The 24,441-nt window shown below is 41.1% G+C and overlaps 3 protein-coding genes across 5 annotated transcripts in view; 1 reads left to right on the plus strand and 2 right to left on the minus strand.

Moving 5' to 3' along the window:
* The window catches only part of aff4 (AF4/FMR2 family, member 4), a 30,954-nt gene extending 30,405 nt beyond the window's left edge, over window positions 1-549 (minus strand). For both annotated transcript variants that reach the window (XM_042091201.1, XM_042091200.1), the window contains exon 1: window positions 268-549. The gene's annotated coding sequence lies outside the window, so the exon portion shown is untranslated. The remainder of the gene's footprint in view (window positions 1-267) is intronic.
* A 2,241-nt stretch (window positions 550-2,790) lies between these two features.
* zcchc10 (zinc finger, CCHC domain containing 10) lies at window positions 2,791-4,584 on the minus strand. The gene is made up of 4 exons (XM_042091236.1): window positions 4,151-4,584; window positions 3,552-3,710; window positions 3,357-3,407; window positions 2,791-3,262 (listed from the first exon to the last, which is right to left on the minus strand). The coding sequence occupies exons 1-4, from the start codon at window positions 4,189-4,191 to the stop codon at window positions 2,998-3,000; spliced, it is 516 nt and encodes a 171-aa protein (XP_041947170.1). The 5' UTR covers window positions 4,192-4,584; the 3' UTR covers window positions 2,791-2,997.
* A 2,732-nt stretch (window positions 4,585-7,316) lies between these two features.
* Window positions 7,317-24,214, plus strand: hyou1 (hypoxia up-regulated 1). 2 transcript variants are annotated; one of them, XM_042091204.1, is made up of 25 exons: window positions 7,317-7,588; window positions 8,540-8,609; window positions 8,796-8,889; window positions 8,980-9,058; window positions 9,203-9,357; window positions 10,161-10,237; window positions 10,328-10,509; window positions 10,619-10,734; window positions 13,653-13,839; window positions 14,022-14,156; window positions 14,736-14,818; window positions 15,143-15,275; window positions 15,584-15,771; window positions 16,114-16,252; window positions 16,685-16,742; window positions 17,228-17,304; window positions 18,299-18,457; window positions 18,806-19,002; window positions 19,216-19,303; window positions 19,542-19,798; window positions 20,701-20,785; window positions 20,881-21,118; window positions 21,265-21,369; window positions 22,472-22,546; window positions 22,847-24,214. In XM_042091204.1, exons 2-24 carry the CDS (start codon window positions 8,546-8,548, stop codon window positions 22,510-22,512), a joined length of 2,937 nt encoding a protein of 978 aa, XP_041947138.1. In that variant the 5' UTR covers window positions 7,317-7,588; window positions 8,540-8,545; the 3' UTR covers window positions 22,513-22,546; window positions 22,847-24,214. The 2 variants fall into 2 exon arrangements, with proteins under 2 accessions (XP_041947138.1, XP_041947137.1); XM_042091203.1 differs by lacking the exon at window positions 22,472-22,546.
* The last annotated feature ends 227 nt before the right edge of the window (window positions 24,215-24,441 follow it).

Below are 24,441 nucleotides of genomic sequence, written 5' to 3' on the forward strand. Positions count from 1 at the left end.
GAGATGAACTCAGCCCATATAGCTTTGGTTGTAGCCTGTAGCAAGAAAACAAATCGCATTAGCTTCTATGATTCATCGCTGCTTATGAGAAGCATAATGGCTAACAAGCTAGCTAGCTAAATTAGCAAACCAATCCCACAAGCTAAGTTAGCACCTTGATTAGGTGGTCAGTCACAGATATTTTTTAAGGAATGCAGATAAACATGCTTTTTACCAAAGATAAAGATACAAATAAAACAAATCTCGAGACCGTTATAGTCGTCTTACCTCTTGTCTTCTTTTAGGCCCAAACCATTCTAGCTATTGGAAAGCCTATCCCTTTGTCTTTCTTCACTTTCCAGTTTAGCAAATAGACCTTCAGTAAAATGTCATCAACGATTCCCTAAACATAAATAATTGTTAAAATACTCAATCGACTCCATCTATGTGAGCCATGAGACGAGATGGCGTATAATCGCCATTGTTTTGCCGGACAGTTTTTCCAACAAAACCTCAAGAACACAATCAAGAAGAGAGTCGATTGAAGCAACTGGGTGGTTGATTTCGATTCCTGAACTTAGTCACGTGACAGCGACGCATACCGTGATACAAGAGCGAGCGTGTGTGTGTGTATCTGGGACTGTGCACGAGCTCAACACTCGAGTGCTTATCACCTGTATGTTTTATCATCAGTGTCACACGGGCAGTGTTATTTCTACATTTTCCGTCGGTGTTAATTTTCATATTTTGTATGATGGGACTGGCTAGAGAACAGTAAGTTTCGTCGTTAAATCTGTAACAGGACCTAATGCTCTTCATTTTAGTCTTCCACACTATGACTGTAACCAACACTATCTATTAGACATGCAAGGATACATTGGGATTTCACCATCTAAATTCCCTGCAAAGGTGGAAGAAATCACAGCACCAGATGACTGTTAATTTATGACCTAAATTAAAGCAAGTGGGGAGTGAAAAAGAATAATATTTGGGAACATATTTTATTTTAGTGAGTCAAAGAATAAGAATGAGTACAAAAATGTTTGGATATTTTTTTTTTTATCTCTTATCATTACAAACAGTGCAAACCTGTCAAAACAGGTAAACTTTACAGAGTAAACAAAGTAAAACTTAAAAATTAAGTTTATTTTTATAAATTAATATCAGCACACAATTTAAAAAACATATAGTAAAATGCACAGTAAATATTTATATATATATTATTATTTATATAGAATATCTTTTACTCTGTACATAACCCTCTATACACACTGTAGACAAACCTGTATTTATCTAACTACACTGTTGTACATAATTAATCTTTATCATCTACATAACTGCACAGAATACTGTACTCAACCTGCACTTTGGTATTTAATGCTTCTTTTGCACTTCTGGTTGGATGTCAACTGCATTTCATTGGCTCTGTACCCTGCTAAATGACAATAAAGTTTAATCTAATCTAATCTAATCTAATTTATTAAGGAGCGATAAACTCCGCCTTGAGGACAAAGATCTTCCCAATCCCTCTAAACTGCCTTACACATCTCACTGAACCTTATTTCAGAAAAATATCAATAAGAGTTGGTGACATGCACAAAATCTACACTGTATTTCATAACTGACATGCATCCATTTTAACCTGCCAAATGTCAAATGCAAGTATGTATTTCAGACAACTTATGGTCATTGAGCACTTCAAAGACATTAATGTGGAAGTAAAATTAAGTCACATGAGATTGGGTAAAGTCTTTGTTCTGCATGTTTGATTTATAGCACCACCTATTGGATACAGGAAGTGGGTCCCGATCACATGTAGCCTAAACTGTGGAACACCGGAACATTTGTCACCTTTTGTAATATCGACCCTGCAGAAATGGTCTTCTCTAATAGATTGCCCCACTCCCAAGAGTGCAAGACTATAGGGAAGAGGCACCAACAAACAAGGTGCATGGCAAGTGTTCAGGTTATTAATGGTTTTGCTGGACATAACCATCTTGATTTTGCTGGACAGAACCACCAACAGTTTGGACTGTCTAATCCTCTTTTGTCAAACCATTTCACTAATGACAAACCAAGATGTCCATCTATTTCCGTTCAAACTATATCTGCATAATACAAACATTAAGTATAGTCAAAACTTGATATGTATGAGATATGTAAATCTAACAGATCTGTACACTGGAAAACATGCTGTCAAAATGTTTGTTTTAGAGCACAACTGAAGTCATAATCAATGGCATGTATGTTTATTTTTCAGTCTTAAGTTCCTACAACACACCAATAAAGCCAAAACTACACTGTTGGATTAAGGCACCTGTATTTCTGATATAAATGTAACTAGCTTTTATTAAAAATATATATTTCTCCTTTTCTCTTACACACTCATTCAACACTGGTTTGGAAATTGCAATGAGGTGACCACCAAGACAAATATTTAAAAACTAGATTATACCTCACTGGAAAGCCTTTAAAACACGTATCCATACCTGAAACGTTTAGTATTAAATGTCAAAGTGAACCATATTCCCTCTAGGCTGATCTGGGGTGCGTTTCCCAAAAGCATAGTTGCTAACTAAGTTGACTGTTCTAAAATGATGTTGACTACACTTCCACAGTTCTACAGTATTCCATACTGCCACTGACTGTATATGATGGTAGATGTAGACAACAGTGAATAGAGCAAACAGATATATTTCCAAATGTTCATACCAACAAATATGTAGCTTTCCCTCTCAGTAGCACAATTGTTAATTATTAAACCTTATTTAAACAGGATGTTCAACCATATTACAAAATAGTCAGAGGGAATTAAAAATCCAATATCCTTTATTGAAAAGAAAAGAAATCTTGTTTGCCTAGGCACATGGTGTGCTCTAGCAGCCTCAGGATTGAAGGTTTAAAACATCTTGATACAACCAAGTCATACCAAAACTGACTGGGTACAGGATTACCACATAAATCACAAAAACACATGGTAGCATTAAAAAACGAAAGGAAATCTGGGCTTTAAGTCCTTCAGGTTTTCTTTTTTCTCTTCACAGGTGGGCCTTGGTCTGAACTACTGCTGCTAGAGGAATCTGAATCTGATTCGGAGCTGCTGCTACTACTGCTGTTGCTGCTACTGGAGGAGGCCGAGGAGCTGGAGCTGCCCTCGCTATCACTGCTGCTGTCCTCCGACGAAGACGAGGAGCTGGACGACTCGCTGCTATCAGAGGAAGAGTCACTTGAGGAGCTGTCCGAGTCACTGCTGACACCTGTGGAGCTACTCTGGTCCTTTTCCCTACAAAAAAACAAGGGACATTGCCATACATCAGACCATCTTCCACATGATGCACTTTGGAATGATTTATCAAAGAAGACTAAATCTCCATTACTTTTTTCTCCTCTTCTTTTTCCTTTTATCAGCAACTTCTCCCCCATGAGGGCTGTGAGGAAGAGCAAATGGTAGCAGTGTGAATCATGACTGAATACACAACACAAACACCACAAGTGACTGACACACACACACACACACACACACACACACACACACACACACACACACACACACACACACAATATATACTTACATTACATGTTCTTGTTTGTTATCGTTTTCCTTTAGGGTTTTTTTCATCTCTGCAGTTCGAGAGGGTCGATAAAGGTACTTCCTTTTCCCTTTGCACTCATAGGTCCAGTGACCAAGTTCTAGACACTTCTGACATTTAACGTTTTGCTTGTTTGCCTCTCTGTTTTGGTATGAAGTGGAATGACAAAAAAACAAAGCAATACCGTTAACGTTACTGTTAAAACCTGACGTTTGCTATCTTGATATCACTATCAAATTAGGATGACAAAATGTCTCACATCTGTTACCTTTGAACACATTTAAGTTATATATTAAAAATAAATATTAATACACTTAAAGCTAACATTCAAGGGCAAGGCTTTGAACAAATTTGCCAGTGCTTATCAAGTGTTTTAAGCAGTGTAGTCGTAGACGTAACGTTAACTGTTAGCTGTTGCTAGCTAATAATAAGCTAGTAGTTAGTCCAGTTGGTCCCCTGCTACACGGTGTTGTATTTCCTGTACAACAAACACTACACAATATAGTTCACATAGTACTAAATAACTGTGTTGACCTCCTGACAAACTCATACGCCAGAATTTGCATTAATATAGTACTTACGCTAGCCTTCTAGCAATCAGTCGATGCATCGGAGTCGCCATGTTGACAAAGTTTCTTCTACTATTCTCCACACTGTGTAACAATAAATGTAGATGTGATATCGCCACCTAGTGTCTGGAAGAGAACCCCGACACGTTAAAACCAGAACCAACATAAGAGCCGTATGCTATTAACCTCAGGTTAGTAGGCTATGCCTCTGACCAACATGACCAAGTAGCCACTGGTAGCATCTTCTCCGGTCTGGACCAGGGCCTCCAATCTAATCCATTAATACACATTCTTTACACTCATCATCATCAACGACATTTCTTAAGACCCCAGCTGGCGGAAGGTGAAAAGTGTTCCTGAAACAGAAAGGTCTTGAGGTGAGCTTTGAAGAAAGGAAAGGAGGGACAGTCACGGAGGGATTGAGGGAGGGAATTCCAGAGCTAGGGGGCATGGCGCTGAAAGACCTGCCACCTAGACACTCTGCACACTCTGGTGCGGGGGACAGAGAGGAGATTTTGATTAGAGGATCTGAGGGAGCGGGAAGGAGTGTAGGAGATCAGAAGGTCACAGAGGCAAGGAGGAGCAAGGTCATGGAGGGCTTTGAAAGTGAGTAGTAGAATTTTCAATTTGATTTGGGACAGAACCGGTAACCAGTGAAGCTGAGAAAGAATAGGGGTGATTTGTGCAGATCTCTTGGTATGAGTGATTAGTCTGGCTGCAGAGTTCTGAATATATTGTAGTCTTTGAAGTGATTTAGTGGGGAGGCCAATGAATAGGGAGTTGCAGTAGTCTAGGCGGGATGTAATGAAGGAGTGAACCAGGGTCTGTGCATCAGTGGTAGAAATTGGAAGGGGCGAAGGCGGGCAATGTTCCGGAGGTGAAAAAATGCCGTTTTAGTGAGGGATTTAATGTGGGGGTCAAAACTGAGTAAGGAGTCAAGCAGTAGCCTATGCCAAGGTTTCTGACAACAGGAGCGGATTTGACACTTGTACCATCAATGTTCAGACTGAGACTATGAGATTTGGACAGTTGAGGTTTGGGGCTGATGAGAAGGATTTCGGTTTTATCTGTGTTGAGTTTTAGAAAGTTATCTTGCATCCATAGCTTTAAATCCAGAAAGGCAGTTAGTGAGTGAACTGGGAAGTCAGTGAGGGAGGATAGTGAGATATAATTTATTTTTGGTATAAAGGTATATTTGGTATATTTGGTGCAAAAGTGGCGAGCACATATAACTGCAGATTTTGCATGTGCACACTAAAGTCATAAATGTGTAACAGTAAAGTTGAAGTTGTACATATTTTTTTTATATCTTGATAACACAAAATAGGGGCTACGGGTTCACAAATCCTTGTTACAGGTACACAAATTCTATCCTGTGAGTCACAACTTACAAGAGTCATGCACTCGACACTTTTGCTCCAAGTGCAGCGCTCCAAGTGCAGTTGGTGCAAAACACATTTGGACATCCGTGTTTCATAATCTGAGAACATGCACAACATTCATGCATTTGTAAACCCAAATGTGAACTATCCGAAGTTGTACATCTGTGAAATAATTTCTCATTAATAAAATTCTACAGATCGCTTTGATTTTCTTGCACGACTAAAGTCAATTGATACAAGTCAATTGATACCCACCCCCCACCCCCCGCGCTGGGCCCCCCGAACCCCCAAAAATGCAGTTTTTCCTAAATAACTACCTGAACCGTGGCACCGAGGATGAAGAATTTTTTGGTCTCAAGGGCCCACATCAACCTAGCCCATAATCACTCATTTGTGATTTGCACCCCCCCCCCAGCCGTCTACCAGGAAGTTTTAGAGCACTTCATGCTTCCTGCTGCTGACCAACTTTATGGAGATGCAGATTTCATTTTCCAATAGGACTTCACACCTGCACACAGTGTCAAAGCTACCAGTACCTTAAGGACCATGGTATCCCTGTTTGTTTTGGATGAACTATAGTGGTGGACACCAACATTTTGACGATGGGTCCTGTCGCGACTTATCCGACTCGTTTTGAATCGCCTTTGACTACTTCAGAGTGGCTGCCTACAGGCATGCACAAACATGTCCTTAAAACAACCCTTAACGTTCTCTTTCAAAACTGTGCAACTCACAACTCAAAACGAGTCAGAAAAGTTGAGACAGGACGAATCGTCAAAATTTCGGTGTCCACCACTCTAGTTCATCCAAAACAAACCAGAAAAGGGACTCAAAGTGCTAAATACCGGAGTTATCCTTTTACCTCATAGAAAATCTATGGGGTATTGTGAAGAGGAAGTTGCGATACGCCAGACCCAATAATGCAGAAGATCTGAAGGCCACTATCGGAGCAACCTGGGCTCTCATAACACCTGAGCAGTGATTGACTCCATGTCACGCCGCATTGCTGCAGTAATTCAGGCAAAAGGAGCCCCAACTAAGTATTGACTGCTGTACATGCTCATACTTTTCATGTTCATACTTTTCAGTTGGCCAACATTTCTAAAAAAAATCTTTTTTGATTGGTCTTAAGTAATATTCTAATTTTCTGAGATACTGAATTTGGGATTTTCATTAGTTGTCAGTTATAATCAAATTAAAAGAAACATTTGAAATATATCAGTATGTGTGTAATGAATGAATATAATATACAAGTTTCACTTTTTGAGTGGAATTACCGACATACATTTTTTGATGATATTCTAATTATATGACCAGCACCTGTATATGACTATTTCAGGCCTAATACGATAAAATTCATAGTGTCATGTATCATGTCTAAAACATACTTATATAGCACCAGTAGGTTGATCTAATTCTTGGTTTTATGCAGCAATTTGGTTCTTAGGCCTAAAGTCATAGGGAATAGTCAACTTTAGCCCATTGTCAGTCAACTGTAGCCCACTGGGACCCTATTTTACTGTACAAAGATGGGGTAGCACAAGATAAAACATTTTTTCTTTCAAATTAATGGTTGGCTTCATAGTTTTCCCAATCCCATTGACTGAACGTGTACCAATCAAGAACGCAGATAAAACTTGTTGTACCCCTGCTGGACCACTGAATACACTGTCCAAGTCGTGGTTCAGCACGTGGACCTATCGTTGTTGGTCGTTTAGAATGCAGAAGGCGGGCCTTGCTACCACAGGACAACTGTCACTCGCGGAAGAGCGAGTACAAGGGATCCAATGAGATCACGCCGCGTCCTGGGCCCAATGGTTAGGTTAGGAACAAGCCGGTGACTGCAAAGGAAAACGCAAGAAGTCTGTGGTACCTTAAATAACTGTGAACAAGGATATGAGCCCAGCCACACTGAAGCTGGTTTTCAGTTTTACATGATAGAGATATAATTGCCGAAGAGTACACCAGGGTCCGGGAATTGATTAATCCAATTGCTGAGAAACGTGCAAAGCCAGGAAGAACCGGAGTTCTGTAGCCAGCCACAACCAAAATAACCTGGGTCTTTAAGGTAAGTTTCGACATATCGGTGTAGTTTGAATGTTAATGTTAGACTTATCCTACACAGCGTGCTCATTTGCACCATTTTCATTTTCACTGCACGGTTTTGTTGTGACAGCACTGACTGTGTGTGTGTGTGACAGTTTAGCTAGTTTGCTCACTTAGCAAGTAAGCTAGCTCGCCACCTAAATTAGTGAGTGATCTGATGTCTCTAGCCTATTAGCATTGCCATCTAGCTGTAGCATTACGAATGGATGAATGGATCTAACTGCATTCAGCATTGTTCTGAACTTTTCATATGAATTTTGTGAACATTAAGACTTTTTAGTGGTTAAACTAAATGCACTCTGGCCTACCAATTAAGTTGAGTCAGAGTCTAGAATAATGCTGGCTAGCTAGAGAAAGCTAGCGACAGCATCTCACGACGTGACTCGGTCAATCAACGATTCACACACCGGCGTCCAAAGACTAGAAATTTCGATGCGCATCCACAAGCCTGAAAGGACCCATAATTGTACGGCTCGTTTTCGTTCCATAAAGCGAATATTCGCGTGACTGCTTCAAACTGTTGTGGGCAACGCTGTTGTTCCTACTGTCTGGCCATGATATTATCCGTCTCAAAACGCCGGCAGTCATTTGAGATGATGTCTAGGTTTAATTGACCTCATCCTCCTTACAGATTGTTCAGTAATTACTGCCACGTGTATTCAAGCTCGTCCACTCACGTGGGCGGGATCATTTAGCTTTACACATAAAGGGACTTGAACCTGATGGTGTACCTGTGATCAAGGTGATCTGTCCCCACCTACAGTAGACTGGATGTACTTCTGTCCCGCACCATACCACATTTAATGAGAAAATTACTTCTGCTGTATATATTCCCACCAAAAGAACGTAAGAATACTTGGAAGATCTGGCGGTGGCCATTGTATGTGTTGACAGATTTTGTTTTCTTCTATAGGTCACAATGAGGAAGCTGACAATATGGACATTGTTTTGCCTTGCACTTGCACTCTTGCCTTCTCAAACAGGTGAGATTTCCAAGGGCCAACTGTAATACAACACCATGGTGCATGTTAATTTGGTTATGATAGAATATTAGTACGGTGATGGAGACTGAGACCACTATATAGCCTCACACATAGTAGCTAAGAAGTTTCACTTCCTAATTTTCCTTAGAGTGTGGGTGTTTGATACCATGTTTGCTTCACCTGCAGACTCTGTAGCTGTGATGTCTGTAGACCTGGGGAGTGAGTGGGTGAAGATAGCTATAGTCAAACCTGGTGTGCCCATGGAGATTGTCCTTAACAAGTAAGTTTGAACTGACTCAAACAGTCATTCCTGATGGTTAAGCAGGAAAGAATTTGAAACTGAGCAGTCGATTCTTCTCCATTACTCCAGGGAGTCGAGGAGGAAAACGCCGGTAGCCGTGTGCCTGAAGGACAACGAGCGTCTCTTTGGAGACAGCGCCCTCGGAGTAGTAGGTGTCACCACTCCACACATCTCAAAGCATCGTGTTTGACATATGTTGCCGGTTTTGTCTCTTGTTAGACATTGAGCAGAGACCACTGATGCATTAATGGTTTCGTCGTTTCATTCATCATCATGTCTGTGTATTTGACAGTCTGTGAAGAACCCAAAGGTGGTGTACCGATACATTCAGAGTCTTCTGGGGAAGCGTGAGGACAACCCCCAGGTGTCACTGTACAAGCAGCACTTCCCTGAGCACCAGATAGAGAAGGATGAGGAGAGGGGCACTGCCATCTTCAAGCTCTCTGAGTACGTTTTATGTGGGATTATGCAAATAAACCGGTGTATGTGACCTCTTTGTGCCTTTGAAGGAGGGGATGTCTGCATAATGACCATAAAAATGTTAGTAGACCAACTGGTTATATCTATAAGTCTCTATAGTTCTTTGACCTTATTGGACATATAACTTCAATGCTAAAAGACCGACAACCAGTCAATCCAACAGGAATGTCACTAAACCAATTATGCTCAGCCTGTTAAAACAATGCTGCGTGGTCTTGCACTCAGCCTATTTCCTCATTATACCATCCGAAAACAATCATGCATTCCGTCACACAACAATCACAGAAGGAATGGCACATGTTGTTTCCCCTTTAGAAGTTGTTGCCCTCTAGAAGTTGCTGATATGAAGTAATCTGAGGCTTGTATCAAAATGTAATTAGAACAGCACTTTAAGGTGTTGTCAGTTGCTTTGGCAGATATCAATTCAACCTGGCAGAAGCATCTTTGTCAGGGCATATGACCGATAGACTTTTTCAAGATTAGAGATGTTCAGATTTGCCATTTTCTGGCACCTTTTTGTAATTGCTAGAAAGTGTTCTCTTTTTATTTCCCATTTCCAAAGTACAAATCTAATCTTGCTTTTAAAACTGAGACATGTATACATATAAATTGTAGTACTGTTATTAGTTGTATAGCCATTAAAATACTGATTGAGTGCTCTTTATGGGACTGTCAGAGGAATCGTTACACCTCCTCTTTGCATTTATTTTACATACATGTCTGATGGCCGTTGAGTGTTCTGCATACTGATGATCTTTGCTCTCCCACAGAGAGTTGGTGTACTCACCGGAGGAAATCCTTGGCATGGTGTTGAATGACTCTCGCTCTCTTGCTCAGGATTTTGCAGGTTTGTCTCTTAAGCATCGATCTATAAAGCCACATTTAGCATATTTCAGAGCTAACATTGGACTCTTTGGTTGTTGTTTTGTTTTTTCAGAGCAACCCATTAAAGATGCAGTGATCACCGTTCCAGCCTTTTTCAATCAGGCAGAGAGAAGGGCAGTTCTGCAGGCTGCCCGGATGGCAGGCCTGAAGGTCCTTCAGCTCATCAATGACAACACAGCTGTAGCTTTGAATTATGGTGTGTTCAGGAGGAAGGACATTAACTCAACTGCACAGGTAACGCGAAAAAGGCTCTGTCAGAAATCTCTATTAGAAAGAAAACCTTGCTGAAATTGTGTGAAGAAGTATGCATTGCCTTAAAGATGTGCATATTTTTCCCTCACAGAATATGATGTTCTATGACATGGGCTCTGGAAGCACGACGGCCACTATCGTCACGTATCAAACTGTGAAGACTAAAGAGTCTGGAACACAGCCCCAGCTCCAGATCAGAGGAGTAGGGTGAGTTTCACTGTGTAGTAACACCTAGGTATTAAAATAATATAGAGACTTTAAAATACCGTAAAACTCCAAATAATAGCCCGGGCTTTTATTTTCCCAAATCGCCAAACTGCACCGCCTAGGCCATCCTTAAAAATATTTTCGTTTGCCGTAACCCGACCCACCCTGTCAATTTAGAACCGACCCAAATATTTATTTTTTCCCCTTTTAGTCCGCCCGACTTGCCGGTTGTAAACTTGCGTTAATACCGACCGATTGTTTTTTTTACTCTAAACAACCAATACAAATGCAATAAAATAATATTTATTTTAGTAGGCCTAAGTATTGTGAATATAAATTGCCTACATGCAAACGTAGCTCACCTAAATAAAACCCTGTGGCGTCATCTCTACACCATTGGTTTTACGCATGTCACACTATGGCCCTACGCTTCGTTTCATTCACACAAACTGATAACGCTTTTACTTGGCACGAAGTTCTGGAAGAACTATGCCCAGATCTTTTCCCATCCCTTCTCCCCGCTAGTCTAACGGTGACCGTGTCGAGGTATTGAAATTGGTTGTGGTCTATTCAGAATTTCTCAAAATATGGGTCCGCAACGTGGAGACTGCTGGTCCGCGGAGTCGTGGAGTGAAATTAGGTGCTTCATCTGATAATTTGCTGCGCAGTTGATCAAGAAACCGTGGACGAAAAAAGAAAACAAACGTTTCTGCTATCGATGTCATTAAACATGGAGCCCTACAATTAAGTGGTGGTATGAGCATTCATTCAATGCGCATCTGCGTGAGAGAAACTGAAACTATTCGATAACGTTGGTATTTTTATTTATTTATTTATTTATTTATTTATTTATTTAACGAAACTTAATAGAACGACGTTGTTTTTTGGAACTTAGCAGAGACTGTATAATACACTGTATAACATTGAGTATTGTATAGTCAAATTTCAATATAACGTGGCCAAAAGCTATTGTAGCCTTCTTTCTGGGTACATGTAGATGAGCCCTATGACTCCAAAGTCTGCCATGACCGGGCCTCAGGTCAAAGAAGTTTGAGAGAGGCTGGTCTATATAACCTGCATCAGAATGAGGTTTGCGCCTTTGCGCCTTTGCGTTTCATGGTGCGCCTGAAAGCATGGGTTGAAGACCCAGTCAGTTACGTCACAATATGCACATTTGTGTAAATTCATTCCTACGTAATCACCATGACCAAAATTTTACTTTTTTTTTTTTACTTTGAATCTTGGGGGAAAAAAAATATTGACTTACCTACCGATCCATTTTTATTTTTTTTTGGCTGTAACTGCAAACAAGAATATTTTTAAGGATGGCCCTAGTATTAGAGACAGGCCTTTAATTCCCTTTACACAAAACTTTTCCTCTGCAAAGATGGAAAATATTATCGAATTAATTATTTCAAACACACTGAATGTCTACCTATATGACTAGGCTATCTGATGACAATTACGGATCATCATTCATTTAGTGTTGAGATGTTGTTCATTGAATGAGATACGTAAGATCCAAATAGCATAGCCAGAACAGATGAAACACATTTTAATTAAACGTAATCTACAAAGAGATCGTATCACACTGAAAGCTCATATTTTGTCACTAGCAAATAGCCTATATCGGTCCTTTGTCAAATACAGTTGCATTATCAGCCCTGACCAAAACCGTTCAGGAATTATTTATGCAAAAGTGGAACGTGCTTAATCCTTTTCGGCACGAATGAAACAGCATGAGGGAGCATGAACCATATTGTTTCTCCCGTTTTGTATTTGCCAAATTTGACAACAGTCTACATTCAAATCATAGCCTACTTCCAGGCGCGTGGGAACATATTTTTGACCAGGGGTGCTGAATAACAAAATAATCATTGATGTCAGACGATTTCTCCCCCAGCATATGATTCGAATTTAGACAGCTAAATACGCCATTTCACCGCCGTGTATGAGTAGGTCTAAGAGTGAGAAGTTTTATAATGCCCTGGGCAGCCACATTCCACTGCAACTATGCGCAGCACTTGCCACTCCGACTCCTCAATTAAAAACTGTGCGTGCACACACCAGTCCTATAGAAGCGCACTTGACTTTACATCATTAACCTATTTCAGTAGGTTATATAGCCAGAGAATGTCCGTAGACGGGCTCTGATATAGCCTAGTCTAAGGTAAATTCCTTTTCTGACTTCTTTCTCTTTATCGCCATGGCATTTAGAATAAAGAATAACGTTCCCGAACCGTTCTGGTTTTGTTGCCAGCATAAAAACAAGCTTACCATCGGCCTATCCGCAAATTCTAAACACAAGGGATGAATTTAACGATGACGAAGTCGGACATATAGGCATAGTTCATATTGGAAAAAAAGTTATACAATTTGGAACTCTAGCTTTTCCCGACCGCAGTCTTTTAATGCCATCTAATCATAACGTGCACAGTCTGCGCCATACTTAAGCCCAAATCACACCCAAGATTTGCAACAAGATGAGCAGCAACTTGATGCAACTGTGACCAGACATGTGAATGCTTTGCGACGGCTTGTAACGACGTGCAACATCTAATTCACACTGCTGTAACCTCCTTTCTGTAACGGTTTCGTGTCATTGCGAATCTTTAAACAGACGGTCTGACTGGTTTTAGGAGATTAAATACAACCCGAAACTAAAAAACAGACCAGGCCTCTACTGGAGACCGGCCTTTAACCCAAACCTGTAGCCACGCCAGGCGTTTAAAAGAGACCGGCGTCTCTTAGGGACTCTGCGATTATTTTAAGTTTTACGGTAGCTACAGATAGGCTTGTGTGTTATGCTATGGTGTAGATGGTTTTGGATAGTTTTTTTTTTTAATCATTGTTTTGCTTTATTACCGGTAAATGTGTTTTATTTAACAATAATTGATTCTAAATTAATGTTCATTAAGGTTTGACCGGACGCTGGGAGGATTTGAAATGGAGCTTCGTCTGCGAGAGCACTTGGCCAAGCTGTTTAATGAGCAGAAGAAGTCCAAAAAAGACGTGCGGGAGAACATGCGGGCCATGGCTAAGCTTCTCAAGGAGGCCCAGAGGCTAAAGACCGTGCTCAGTGCTAATGCCGAATTCATGGCTCAGGTCAGACCAATGACTGCCACCTTCTCACACACACAGTTTGCACTGACTTATGAAATTGGTTTATGAAGAGTTTTTATTAGTCTGTGGCATATGACGTCTAAAGACTGTTGTTGTTTAACAAAACAACAAAACAAATATGGTCTTTTCTGATTAATGAGAAAGTCCACTGTTTGGTTTTGCAGGTGGAGGGTCTGATGGATGACATTGACTTCAAGGCGAAGGTGACTCGTACTGAGTTTGAGGAGCTGTGTAAGGATCTGTTTGACAGAGTGCCAGGACCCGTCCAGGATGCCCTCAGCTCAGCTGAAATGTCTCTTGTGAGTGAACTTTAAAGAAGTGTGTGTGTTTGTGTGTGTGCGCGTGTGCATCAGAAATCGCCTTTTTTGTGTTATGGCTGGTTTTGTAGTAGTTACAGTTCTAAGATCGAATACATTAAAGGTTCTCTAAGTGATGCTGGGCAATGTCACTTCTGTTGACTTTCAAACAAAACAGAGAGCTAACTTCCTCCCCCTCCCTCCTGTGCTGCTCCTGTGCAATTGAAACTCTCCTAAACGCGCATCTCGTCTGTGATTTGCTGGAACAGTTTGTTATGTTTTCATGGGCTAGGTTTGCCCAGGTTGTTTTTGTTGCCGTTTGGAGCCTGGGCTGTCCAGAGATCACGTTTTTTTACAGTGTATTCAGGACACAGACAGCTAGCGGTTTGATGTTTGCAGTAAGTGACAATGTTTTAGCCTAAAAAACGCATGGCATCGCTAAGAGCACCTTTAATTAGTATCTAGGCTATTAGGAGTTATTTAGTTGGAGATGTCCAGGTCACTTTTTAGACTGTTCTGTGTAGGCCTGCTTTATGGAACTAGTCTTGCAAATCTGAATGCTAAACCTTGTTTCCTGTGTAGGATGAAATCGAGCAGGTCATTCTTGTGGGAGGATCAACTCGGGTACCCAAGGTCCAGGAGGTCCTGATGAAGGCTGTGCGCAAGTATGTCCTTATTCTTAAGGCTTAGAGTTGAATCACAGCAATACTGATAATAATAGCTTGGGCTCTGTGGGTTGAATCAGTTCAAGTCAGTTTATATAACACAGCAGACGTTGAGCCAAAGTGCTTTTCAAAATTCAAATTGTGAATAATGAATTATTTAAACATAACATGAAGAATAGAAATGTATGAATTGTATTTGAAATGTAAATAAAGCCATTATAAATCAACCATATTGCTTGTTCACTTCAACATAGATTCAGAAGTAAAAAACTAAAACACATTACAACTTCAGAAGTCCTTATTAACATACCTCCTGTGTTTCAGAGAGGAGCTGGGGAAGAACATCAACGCTGACGAGGCTGCTGCCATGGGAGCTGTCTACCAGGCAGCGGCCCTCAGCAAAGCCTTCAAGGTTAAGCCTTTCATCGTGCGAGACGCTGCCGTTTTTCCTATTCAGGTAAGGGGCATTGTAATCTTGTCATCTTTAACCGGATCCGTTTTAACCATAGATTGTATAGAACTATATACAGTCTATGGTTTTAACTCTACAAAGGCTAAGAGCAGCATCTACACTACACACGTTTTTGCAGATACTGCTCTTTGGCTTTGTAGGACAGTAGTTTCTGCCTGTAACCAAGGCAAGCACTGTGTGCACGGTACAGTCACAATGAATAATCTTGGAAAATATGTTATGTCTTGGTTGAACAAGATTAGTAAAGGCCTATGTAAACACTGAACTTGTAACATGTTGCTTTGGGCTATCAGGTGGAGTTTAGCAGGGAGACTGAGGAAGAGGATGGAACGAAGAGCGTAAAACACAACAAGCGCATCCTGTTCCAGCGCATGGCACCCTACCCCCAGAGAAAGGTCATCACCTTCAACCGCTACGCGGACGACTTTGTCTTCAACATCAACTACGGTGACCTCAGTTTCCTCAGTGAACAAGACCTGAGGTACGCCGTTTAAACAATAACAATAACATGCATGTGAACAACACATGAGCAAGCAAACCAACAACCAAAGAGCATTTTTAAAGAAGCATTATTGAGTTTTGGTATAAAAGCATTGTTTTTTTTTTTTTACAATAACAATCGCTCTAACTTAAAAGCATGCACTAACAGACGTCCCTAACTGACATCTTTTTGCCAGCATTTGTGGTGATATGATTGCTCACATCCTGTGAAGGCTTTATTTTTTTTTCAGTTTTGCAGGGTGTGCAACTTACCAGCTTATCTATTTAATCTCCCATGTGAATCTGTTTTGAGCTGATGAATGATCGTGTTTGCTCTGTGCAGTGTGTTTGGCTCTCTGAACCTGACCACAGTCAAGCTGAATGGAGTGGGAGACAGCTTCAAGAAGCACAGCGACGCCGAGTCCAAGGGCATCAAGGCACACTTCAACATGGACGAAAGCGGCGTGCTGGTGCTGGACAGGGTGAGGTCCACATCTGTCCAGCAAATCTGAGCCAACAGGGAAGCTACACCAGGCGCGTAACTGAAGTGTTCCGTTCGCGTTTGCTGCAACAATTAGCTTCCACTATAATCAATGGAAGTAGCTACAACAGACGTGATGGCGGCGCGTATGTTCGAAAATATTTTGTTCGTCGTCATGAACAGAACGCTTCAGATGGGCGCCCGATGTAGCTTCCCTGTTATGGTACCACTCATGTTTCCACTGTCTGTTTGGAACGTTTTGTGGCACAGATCAAGATTCTTGGCATGGTAGTACTGGATCAGAGTAAGATTTAGCATGTCAAAAATGACAACTTAAGGAAGCCAGATGAATGACATTTGCAAAAAGCTACTAGGAAAGCTTGAAGAGGAGAAGGAGGTGAATGTAATGGGATTAATAACTGCTTTTTTTCAGGTGGAGTCTGTGTTTGAGACTATTGTGGATGAGAAAGAAGAGGAATCCACACTGACAAGTATGTTCTTTTTTCTAAAAAAATATAATGCACACATACTGTAATGAGAGTGGGGCCCTTGAGCTTATGTGGGCTTCTCTGATTCAGAGTGAGAACCAGAAGTGACTTAAGTATTACAGCCATATTGTGTAGCCTGTTGTACTTGAATAGATATAGATTTTACACTGGCAATGTACTTGCACTGACACTTTCTTGCATCATGTTACTGTTGCACCTTTCTGCATTTTTTCCACACCGCTCCTTTAACATGTTACCATCTAACTTTACTGTAAGGGCACACTATTGGTATCTTCCTTTCTATTTTTGTTGTATGTACTGTATGTGTGCATGGATGTCATGTCTGTGTATGATGTGTATAAGCTATTGGACACCTTAATTTCCTTCTGGATACATAAAGTATCTCTATCTCTCTATCCCCCCCCCCCCCCCCTCTCTATGGATGATTCTGGAGAATAATTTTCATGTTTTGTGTACTCTTGTTTCAGAACTTGGTAATACAATCCAAAGTCTGTTTGGAGGTGGAAGCTCAGAACCTAGTCAAAATGTGACTGAACCAGTCCATGTGAGTTCTAACATGTCTTACTGTGTGTCTGTCTCTATGTGTGTGTGGTACCATTTATCGAGGGCCCTATGATTTCTGTGATGCGGAAAACGAGGACGGAATCACAGAATCTACACATGAAAACTCTTCAATTCTCGTTTAAACACGGAATTTCACGGAATTTGCAGATATTCTGTTGACGCATTAAATAAACGGGCGTTTTTGTACTTGCTTCTCTTTTATTTCAGTTTACATTAAAACAAAAAGTATATAAGGTCTCTGCCTAAACCGTGGCCAAAAGACATTGTTAAACGCGTTGCGTAGCCTAGTAATCATGTCTCGAATATTCACGTGTGTCGAGTTTGTTGATTGGTGCGTGAAAGAAAATAAGCGATCAGTGGTTCCTGACAACGGTGGCAAAAAACTAAACTGCTTGACTAGATAGATAGATAGATAGATACTTTATTGATCCCCAAGGGGAAATTTAAGAAAAGGACTACTAGATAACGGGGCTGAACAATTCCCCAATGACTACTATGAGTCTGAAAACAACTAGTTTGCATTGATGTGACTCACAAAGACACATGTAGCGAGCAATGGCAAAATCAGTATATGCAAGACGTGAGTTTGTGGAAGATTGTTGCAATGTGTGCAGAAGCTGACATACCGCTATGTCAGTTACTTGAAACATTGCAAGCATTCCCATTCCCATGAATGTCGGCAGCCGGTACCCTTTTATTGGGATCTAAACTTGCAGCCTAGTTATGGCCATGTAGTTGAAGCTATGTATGCCCTAACTGTTCTGTGCACAGAGATTTGTTGAATGTATGGCTAGATTTTGGAGAATTTTTAAAAAACTGAATTGTGTCTGTCATTGAGTTTTTATAGGTGAAGATTGCTTAGAAGTTAAAAAAAAAATTCTGAAACTAAAATCAAATCTGGAAAAACGGAATTTGGAAGATAATAAATCGGATTTCATAGGGTCCTATTTAACCAACCTCTGATGCGATTCCAGGATGAAGAGGAGGTTCCTCCTGAGGCGGGTAAAGAACCCGAGGAACAGGACCAGAAGGAACCGGCCGCAGAAGAGAAGCAAGAAACCGGAGAGCAAACAGCTGAGGAGCCCCAGGCTGAGGAGCAGGGCAACAAAGACGGGGCTGACACCGCCTCAGAGGTAGGCCTCTTCCCTTTGCATTCTCTTAAGGATGCAATGCAGTGTTATCCACAGATAGTGTTACGTTAGCATAAATAGTTAATAGGTTTTAAGCATATCGGTTAATTCATACTTTGAGTGCAGAGGTTGATGATGCTGACTTTACTTAATGTTAACATTTTAATGCAACTCTTCAATCTGCCCCTTATTACCATTGTTTGTAAAACCCCATTTTCATGTTTGCTGGTTGCTGCTCCTTTAGTTAACGGCTGCCTTAACATTTGCCAGTATCTGATGAACAAGCTTGATCCTCTTTGGTGAGCTGCTTTAAAAGTGTTCTGACATGACATTGAAACTTGTGCTGAGCAGGCAGAAAAGACTGAGGAGTCTGCTGAGAAGTCTGAGAAGGCCCCTGAGGGAGACCAGGCTGAATCTAAAGAGCCTGATGAGGACAAGAAGGCCAAACCGCAGAAGAAGAGCAAGATCACTGTTGACATCGGAGCAGATCTCGAGGTGAACGATGTGCTGGACCCAAGTGTAGAGGCCATTGAGTCCTCCAAGAAGAAGTGAGTTTCTCTCTCTATCTCTGGTTATCTTCCTTTGTGCCCTCATAGTAAAATGGTGTATAGCTTGCTGGGATCTTTATTGCACAGACCGTTGTTGTCACGGTCTGCACAGAGCTTCACATTCATACAGGTTCATGATGCATAGCACAAGCACGTTGACCAGACTGAGAAGTAGGATCACAGCCCTTTATTAAAGAACACCTACTGTGCCAGGTTGCAGGATCTGACTGATCGGGACCTGGAGAAACAGGAGAGGGAGAAGTCTCTGAACAGCCTGGAGGCCTTCATCTTTGAGACCCAGGTATGGAATCCTCAGTTGTAACTCACAAGTCATATGTAAGCCAGAGTTTGAATATCTGTGTGGATGAATGTGCCATGTTGTGCAACGGATACAGGGTTCCCTTCCCCCTGATGGTCATTTTGATACCACAGATGAAATAGAGACCCAGTCAGACCAATAGTATGAAAAACAGAGTTTATTACATATTGGAATATTGGACATAATGTTCTTCTATTCCACTTTCTCCCTCACCCCTCAGGACAAGTTGTACCAGGATGAGTACCAGGCTGTGGTGGGCGAGGAGGAGAAGGAGCAGCTCTCGTCTAAGCTGAGCGAGGCCTCCAGCTGGATGGACGAGGACGGCTACTCTGCTAGCACCAAGGAGCTGAAGGAGAAGCTGTCGGAGCTGAAGAAGGTGTCCAAGGGCATGTTCTTCAGGGTGGACGAGCGCAGGAAGTGGCCCGACCGCCTGGCCGCCCTGGACAGCCGGCTTAACCAGTCCACCTTCTTCCTCAGGTAAGTGGGAGACGCACTGGTCTGGAAGCAATATGTGTGTTGAAGTCCGTGGGGAGGGGGGGGTTGTGGGCAGGCAATCTCCAGGGCATACATGAGAAGGTTTCAAACGGTGTAGCTCAATTATGGTTGCATGGTAGGGAGTACTGTCAAATTGAGATGCATTGGCGGTAAAGTATTCTAAACGTTGGTGAACACTGCCTAACGTCATTTATACTTGGTTGAAGACAAAAGAACCAGATTTTGTTTAGAATAGTGGCTTTCACCATTTATAGTAGTTTGTAAACAATAGCAACAATTGCCTTTTGCTTTTTCATCTCTGAGGAAAGTAATGATTTCTGTATGTTTTCTCGGAGGGTTCCAATAGGGAAATTAGGCTGCAGATATATTTCGTAACTTTCTTTTTTTACGCAACACCCATCATCGCTGATCTGTTGAGTCAGCCGATAAAGAGCAGTTCTTAGAAACAGGAGTGGCTTTCAGGATTTTTCCTTTATGTCCAAAGTTGTAGAAACATGGGTTGCACAACTGGAAGCATAACAAATCTTTAAATACAGTTTTTGTTAAGTTAAAATGGTTCCAATGATGCTGCACAATAGCATGTGTTACGCCTGTCTCATATTCACTAAAATCTTCTGCTCTGACCATTTGAAAATCCTTTTATTTCACAACACAACGTAACGAATAAGAGGGCTTAGGTTCCCATTACACACATGCAGGTGTGCCCCTCTATAACTGCCATGCGATTGTGCTTTAATAATGTTTTATTGCTCTAGATTGTCAGTGTAATGTGAAATATGCTATTCTTACTGAAATATCTGTTTATATACACAGACACTGCCCCCAAGTGGTAATATAAAGAAATGCAGCAACAAATTAAATGTCTTTTTATTCCCTCCCTGCAGAGGTCTTAAACTGATCCCCGAATCTGACCAAATCTTTACTGAAGTGGAGCTGAAGACTCTGGAGAAAGTGATAAATGAGACCACTGTAAGATCCGATATCTCTGGAGAGTCATATTGTGAAAGTCTCAGACTGTACTATTTAAGTGTTCCTCTAATCTATAATCTGCACCTCCTCTCCAGACTTGGAAGAATGAGACGGTGGCAGAACAGGAGAAACGGTCGCCCTCAGAGAAACCTGTGCTGCTGTCCAAAGACATTGACGCCAAGATCTCCCTGCTGGACCGGGAGGTCAACTATCTAATCAATAAGATGAAGTTCACCAAACCCAAGCCCAAGCCCAAACCCAAGGAGAAGAACAGCACCAGCTCCGAGAGCAGCAAAGCCAACAGCAGCTCAACCAACACAGACGATAAGCCAGGTGACATTTTTTTTCTCCCTTCTTTATTTTTCTTCCTCTCTTTCTCGGTCCCTTATATACGCACGCGCACATACTTGGCATGTTTAAATTTAGCCAAACACTGCAGCCATAAAATACTCACTTCATGTGATAAAATCTGCTAACAGAAGCTGGAGAAGAGGTTAAGCCGGCTGAAGAGCCACCTGCAGCAGATACAGAAGATACGGCAACAGAAAGCGAAGCACAAACACCAGAAGAAACAACAACAACCGGTAGGAGTCAGAGAAATGCATCTAGACCTTCATTTGTGTGAACCTCTAATCATTCATTACAACACAGCCCTGATTTGACCCATTAAAGATCTCCTCCATTCATTTTGTTACAGTGTAAGATTACTCTGAAAGTGTAACTCGGAAGTAAAAACAACCTAGGGTCTATTTATGGTTGTTAACAACTTCCCTTTTAACAACTTTTGATTGAGAGTATCGTTAAAGTTACACTTTAAAGGTTGTATCAGCGATTGAAGGCCCAAAAAAGGCTCAAGTGCTGCCAACCACTCAAAGGCAAAATATAGTGTTCCAACCAATAACCGAGATGCGCGTTCAGGAGAGTTTTAATTGCACTGGAGGGAGGGGGAGGGAGTAGTGAGCTAGCTCTCTGTTTTGTTTGAACGTCAACAGAAGTGACGTCACCCCGCCATTGCTGATACAACCTTTAAGTGTGTTCCATATTGAGTGTCCATGCCTAACAAGGCATTGACCCTCTGTAGTTACATAATGTGAGCAACATGTACTTGCCGTTTGGGCACATATGTAAGTACATGTGCAGTTCATATAAACATTTGATAGCTGGTAATATGCAGCCATTTTTGTTGCCACTGAATAAAAATCTTCCTAAACCCCAGACCTAAATGTTTGAAGAATTTAAACTAGAAAGTTCATGGGATGCTGAACTATACAGAGACAGTTAGCTATTTAAAATGGCAAACTAAAGTGTAATGACTGACTTGAGAAGGCCAGATGAGCGCAATCAGATTGCCTGTAATTGCAGCTGTTCAAAACGGTTGATCAGTGATATTGGTGAAGGACCATACCTTTCACTGCTGCTTTAAGCAGTGGAGTAAATAATTGGCAGGGTGCTTCCAGACCTGAAAAAGTATTTTCTCAGCAATGCAGAATTTATATTTTGGGAAAAGGGCAAGCACCCTGGTTGGTAATGTTGTGCTGATGCCATAATAAGGCTGCTTATGGTGATTGGGAACTGCATGATCATGGGACATGGTGCGGGCAGTTAATCAGAAGGGAGACGCTTTTGATCAATTGGATGATGGAGAAGTTAGTGTCTTAGCATTTTTACTTTATCTCACTTCTTTAGAGAAATATTTGCACAGCAGGAGAGATTTGGAACAGTTGTAACACATCTTCATACTACTTACACAGTTACACAAAGGTAACGTGACCAAAAGCTTTGACATTCTTATTGAATGAGCATCCGCGTGCATTCACACACGCTATCTTGGGCTGCCTTTCCCAAAAGCTTTGTTGTGCCCCAGCCGTTGAATACTCTATTGGTTAAGATGGTCACAGCGCAATGATACTTTGGAAAACACTTGCTGGATTTTTGTCTTACAAGAAGTTCACAAAGAGATCATGGCCTTTGCATGCCCGCAGCAAGTAAAATTTATCTTTTTTTTTTTTTTTAACTGTTACCTATGATTACTGACCGACTTGTTTCTTCTTTCATTTTCAGATCAACCAGAAGACAGCAATTCAAATCATAAAACAGATGAGTTATAACAACTGGAACTAAAGTATCTCCTTGTATTTATTGACTGTGTAATGGTTCAGGTTTTCTTTGTCAGGCCGTCAACTTCTTTTTTTTTTTTTTTTTTTTGCGTTGAGCAGAAGGTTGGTTTAGATTGGACACTGTTTGAGGTGTACATTTTTCAGCGCCATCTGAGATGGCAGTCAACACGGCAGGAGTGGACCTGGCCCTGTGGTGGCCTGAACCAGCCTCCCCTCTGAGCCACGTCAGGGCCAGGTCTGGGCCACATCCGCCTCCTCTGACTTAACCTGCCGTCTGGGGTCCCCAATTCCTTGGTTTTCACAGTTTGTGAACAGCAGGAGACCCCTACTCCAACCCCACACCCTCGCCCATCTTCACCCCACTGCACCCCCTCTGCTGTCCCCAAAACAACTCAGAATGTTCAGCTCACAAGAACAGTTCCAGAACTGGACAGAAAAAGAATGTGGAGCCCTTGCTTGTAACGAGAGGTAGTCATGGTTTCAGTCTATAAAAAAATGGTTCCATTGAACAATTGTTCACTTTCCTTTGGTTCCTCATTAGCAATCTGCATTGACTTGAATGCTGTGCATGCTGAGTATGTAAGATCCTAACATATCAGTCCATTTTATAAGCTGGAACTACAAGCAAGGCTATAAAATGAATTTGGACACAGGCCACTGAGTGTTTTTAAGTTGGATGTTAAGTGTACAGTGGGGGTGTTTTTTTTTTTTTTTTTTTTTTTTTTTTTTTTATTATATAAAAATAAATGACTAAAACATGGTTTTAACCAGTCATGCCTAATTTAAAATGAGCTTGTTCTGTGAATTATCTGTAATTTGGGAGACAACCAGACAACCATTTTTATTATGTTCTATGGACTGCTGCAGGACATGTACTTTCTGTCTACCTTGCTCTTTAGTCTACTTACCTCTCTGCGTATGGTGTGTTGATGAGTGAATGAGTATTTTTGCAACATCAAGTACATGGAAATAGTCTCACGATATGTGCAATCTGCACGCTCCTTTACATCGTCTCATTGACCGCTTCCCGCCACACAAAGCACTGCAATCTGTTTTCGTTTTGTTTTGTTTTCATGTTTGTTTTGGTTATACTTATGTACTGTTACCATGTTAGAACCGTTTGCCTGCACTTAGATCAGTGTTTTTTTTTTCTTGTTTTTTTTTTTCAGAAAGCACTTGTGCCACATCAAACACACACAAACCCTAACTCGTTCAGTTCACAACTTGTCCTTTTCTTCTGTTTGCATTACATGAGTATACTTCTCTGGAGGGGGAAACCATGTTCTGAATTGTTAATAAAGTTTTTTTTTTTTTTTTTTTTTTAAAGAAAAAATTGTTTTCTTGACACTCTCAAACCACTCTCGATTCCCAAGGGATGTAACTATTGTTGAAATAAACTTAATGTGTACATTAAGCTCTAGAACCGAATCCTTACAGCAAACATGTTTAGAGTCATAGAATAGCAAAATCAATGATTGATATTGTCTCCAAAAGTCTCAAAAGTGTCTTGTGGCAAACCTGAGGCTATTACCATTATCA

This window comes from Alosa sapidissima, chromosome 5, assembly GCF_018492685.1.
Source record: "Alosa sapidissima isolate fAloSap1 chromosome 5, fAloSap1.pri, whole genome shotgun sequence".
NCBI classification, from domain to species: Eukaryota; Metazoa; Chordata; class Actinopteri; order Clupeiformes; family Clupeidae; genus Alosa; species Alosa sapidissima.

Bases quoted from the DNA above. Each gene is read 5' to 3' on its own strand.
- hyou1 (XM_042091203.1), top strand. From the start codon at position 8,546: ATGAGGAAGCTGACAATATGGACATTGTTTTGCCTTGCACTTGCACTC. The intron at 18,458-18,805 runs GTAGGCCTCTTC...TGTGCTGAGCAG, and splicing joins GGGCTGACACCGCCTCAGAG to GCAGAAAAGACTGAGGAGTC. The intron at 19,304-19,541 runs GTATGGAATCCT...CTCACCCCTCAG, and splicing joins CCTTCATCTTTGAGACCCAG to GACAAGTTGTACCAGGATGA.
- zcchc10 (XM_042091236.1), bottom strand. From the start codon at position 4,191: ATGGCGACTCCGATGCATCGACTGATTGCTAGAAGGCTAGC. The intron at 3,711-4,150 runs GTAAGTACTATA...ATACCAAAACAG, and splicing joins CTGATTGCTAGAAGGCTAGC to AGAGGCAAACAAGCAAAACG. The intron at 3,263-3,356 runs GTAATGGAGATT...GTTTTTTTGTAG, and splicing joins AAAAAGAAGAGGAGAAAAAA to GGAAAAGGACCAGAGTAGCT.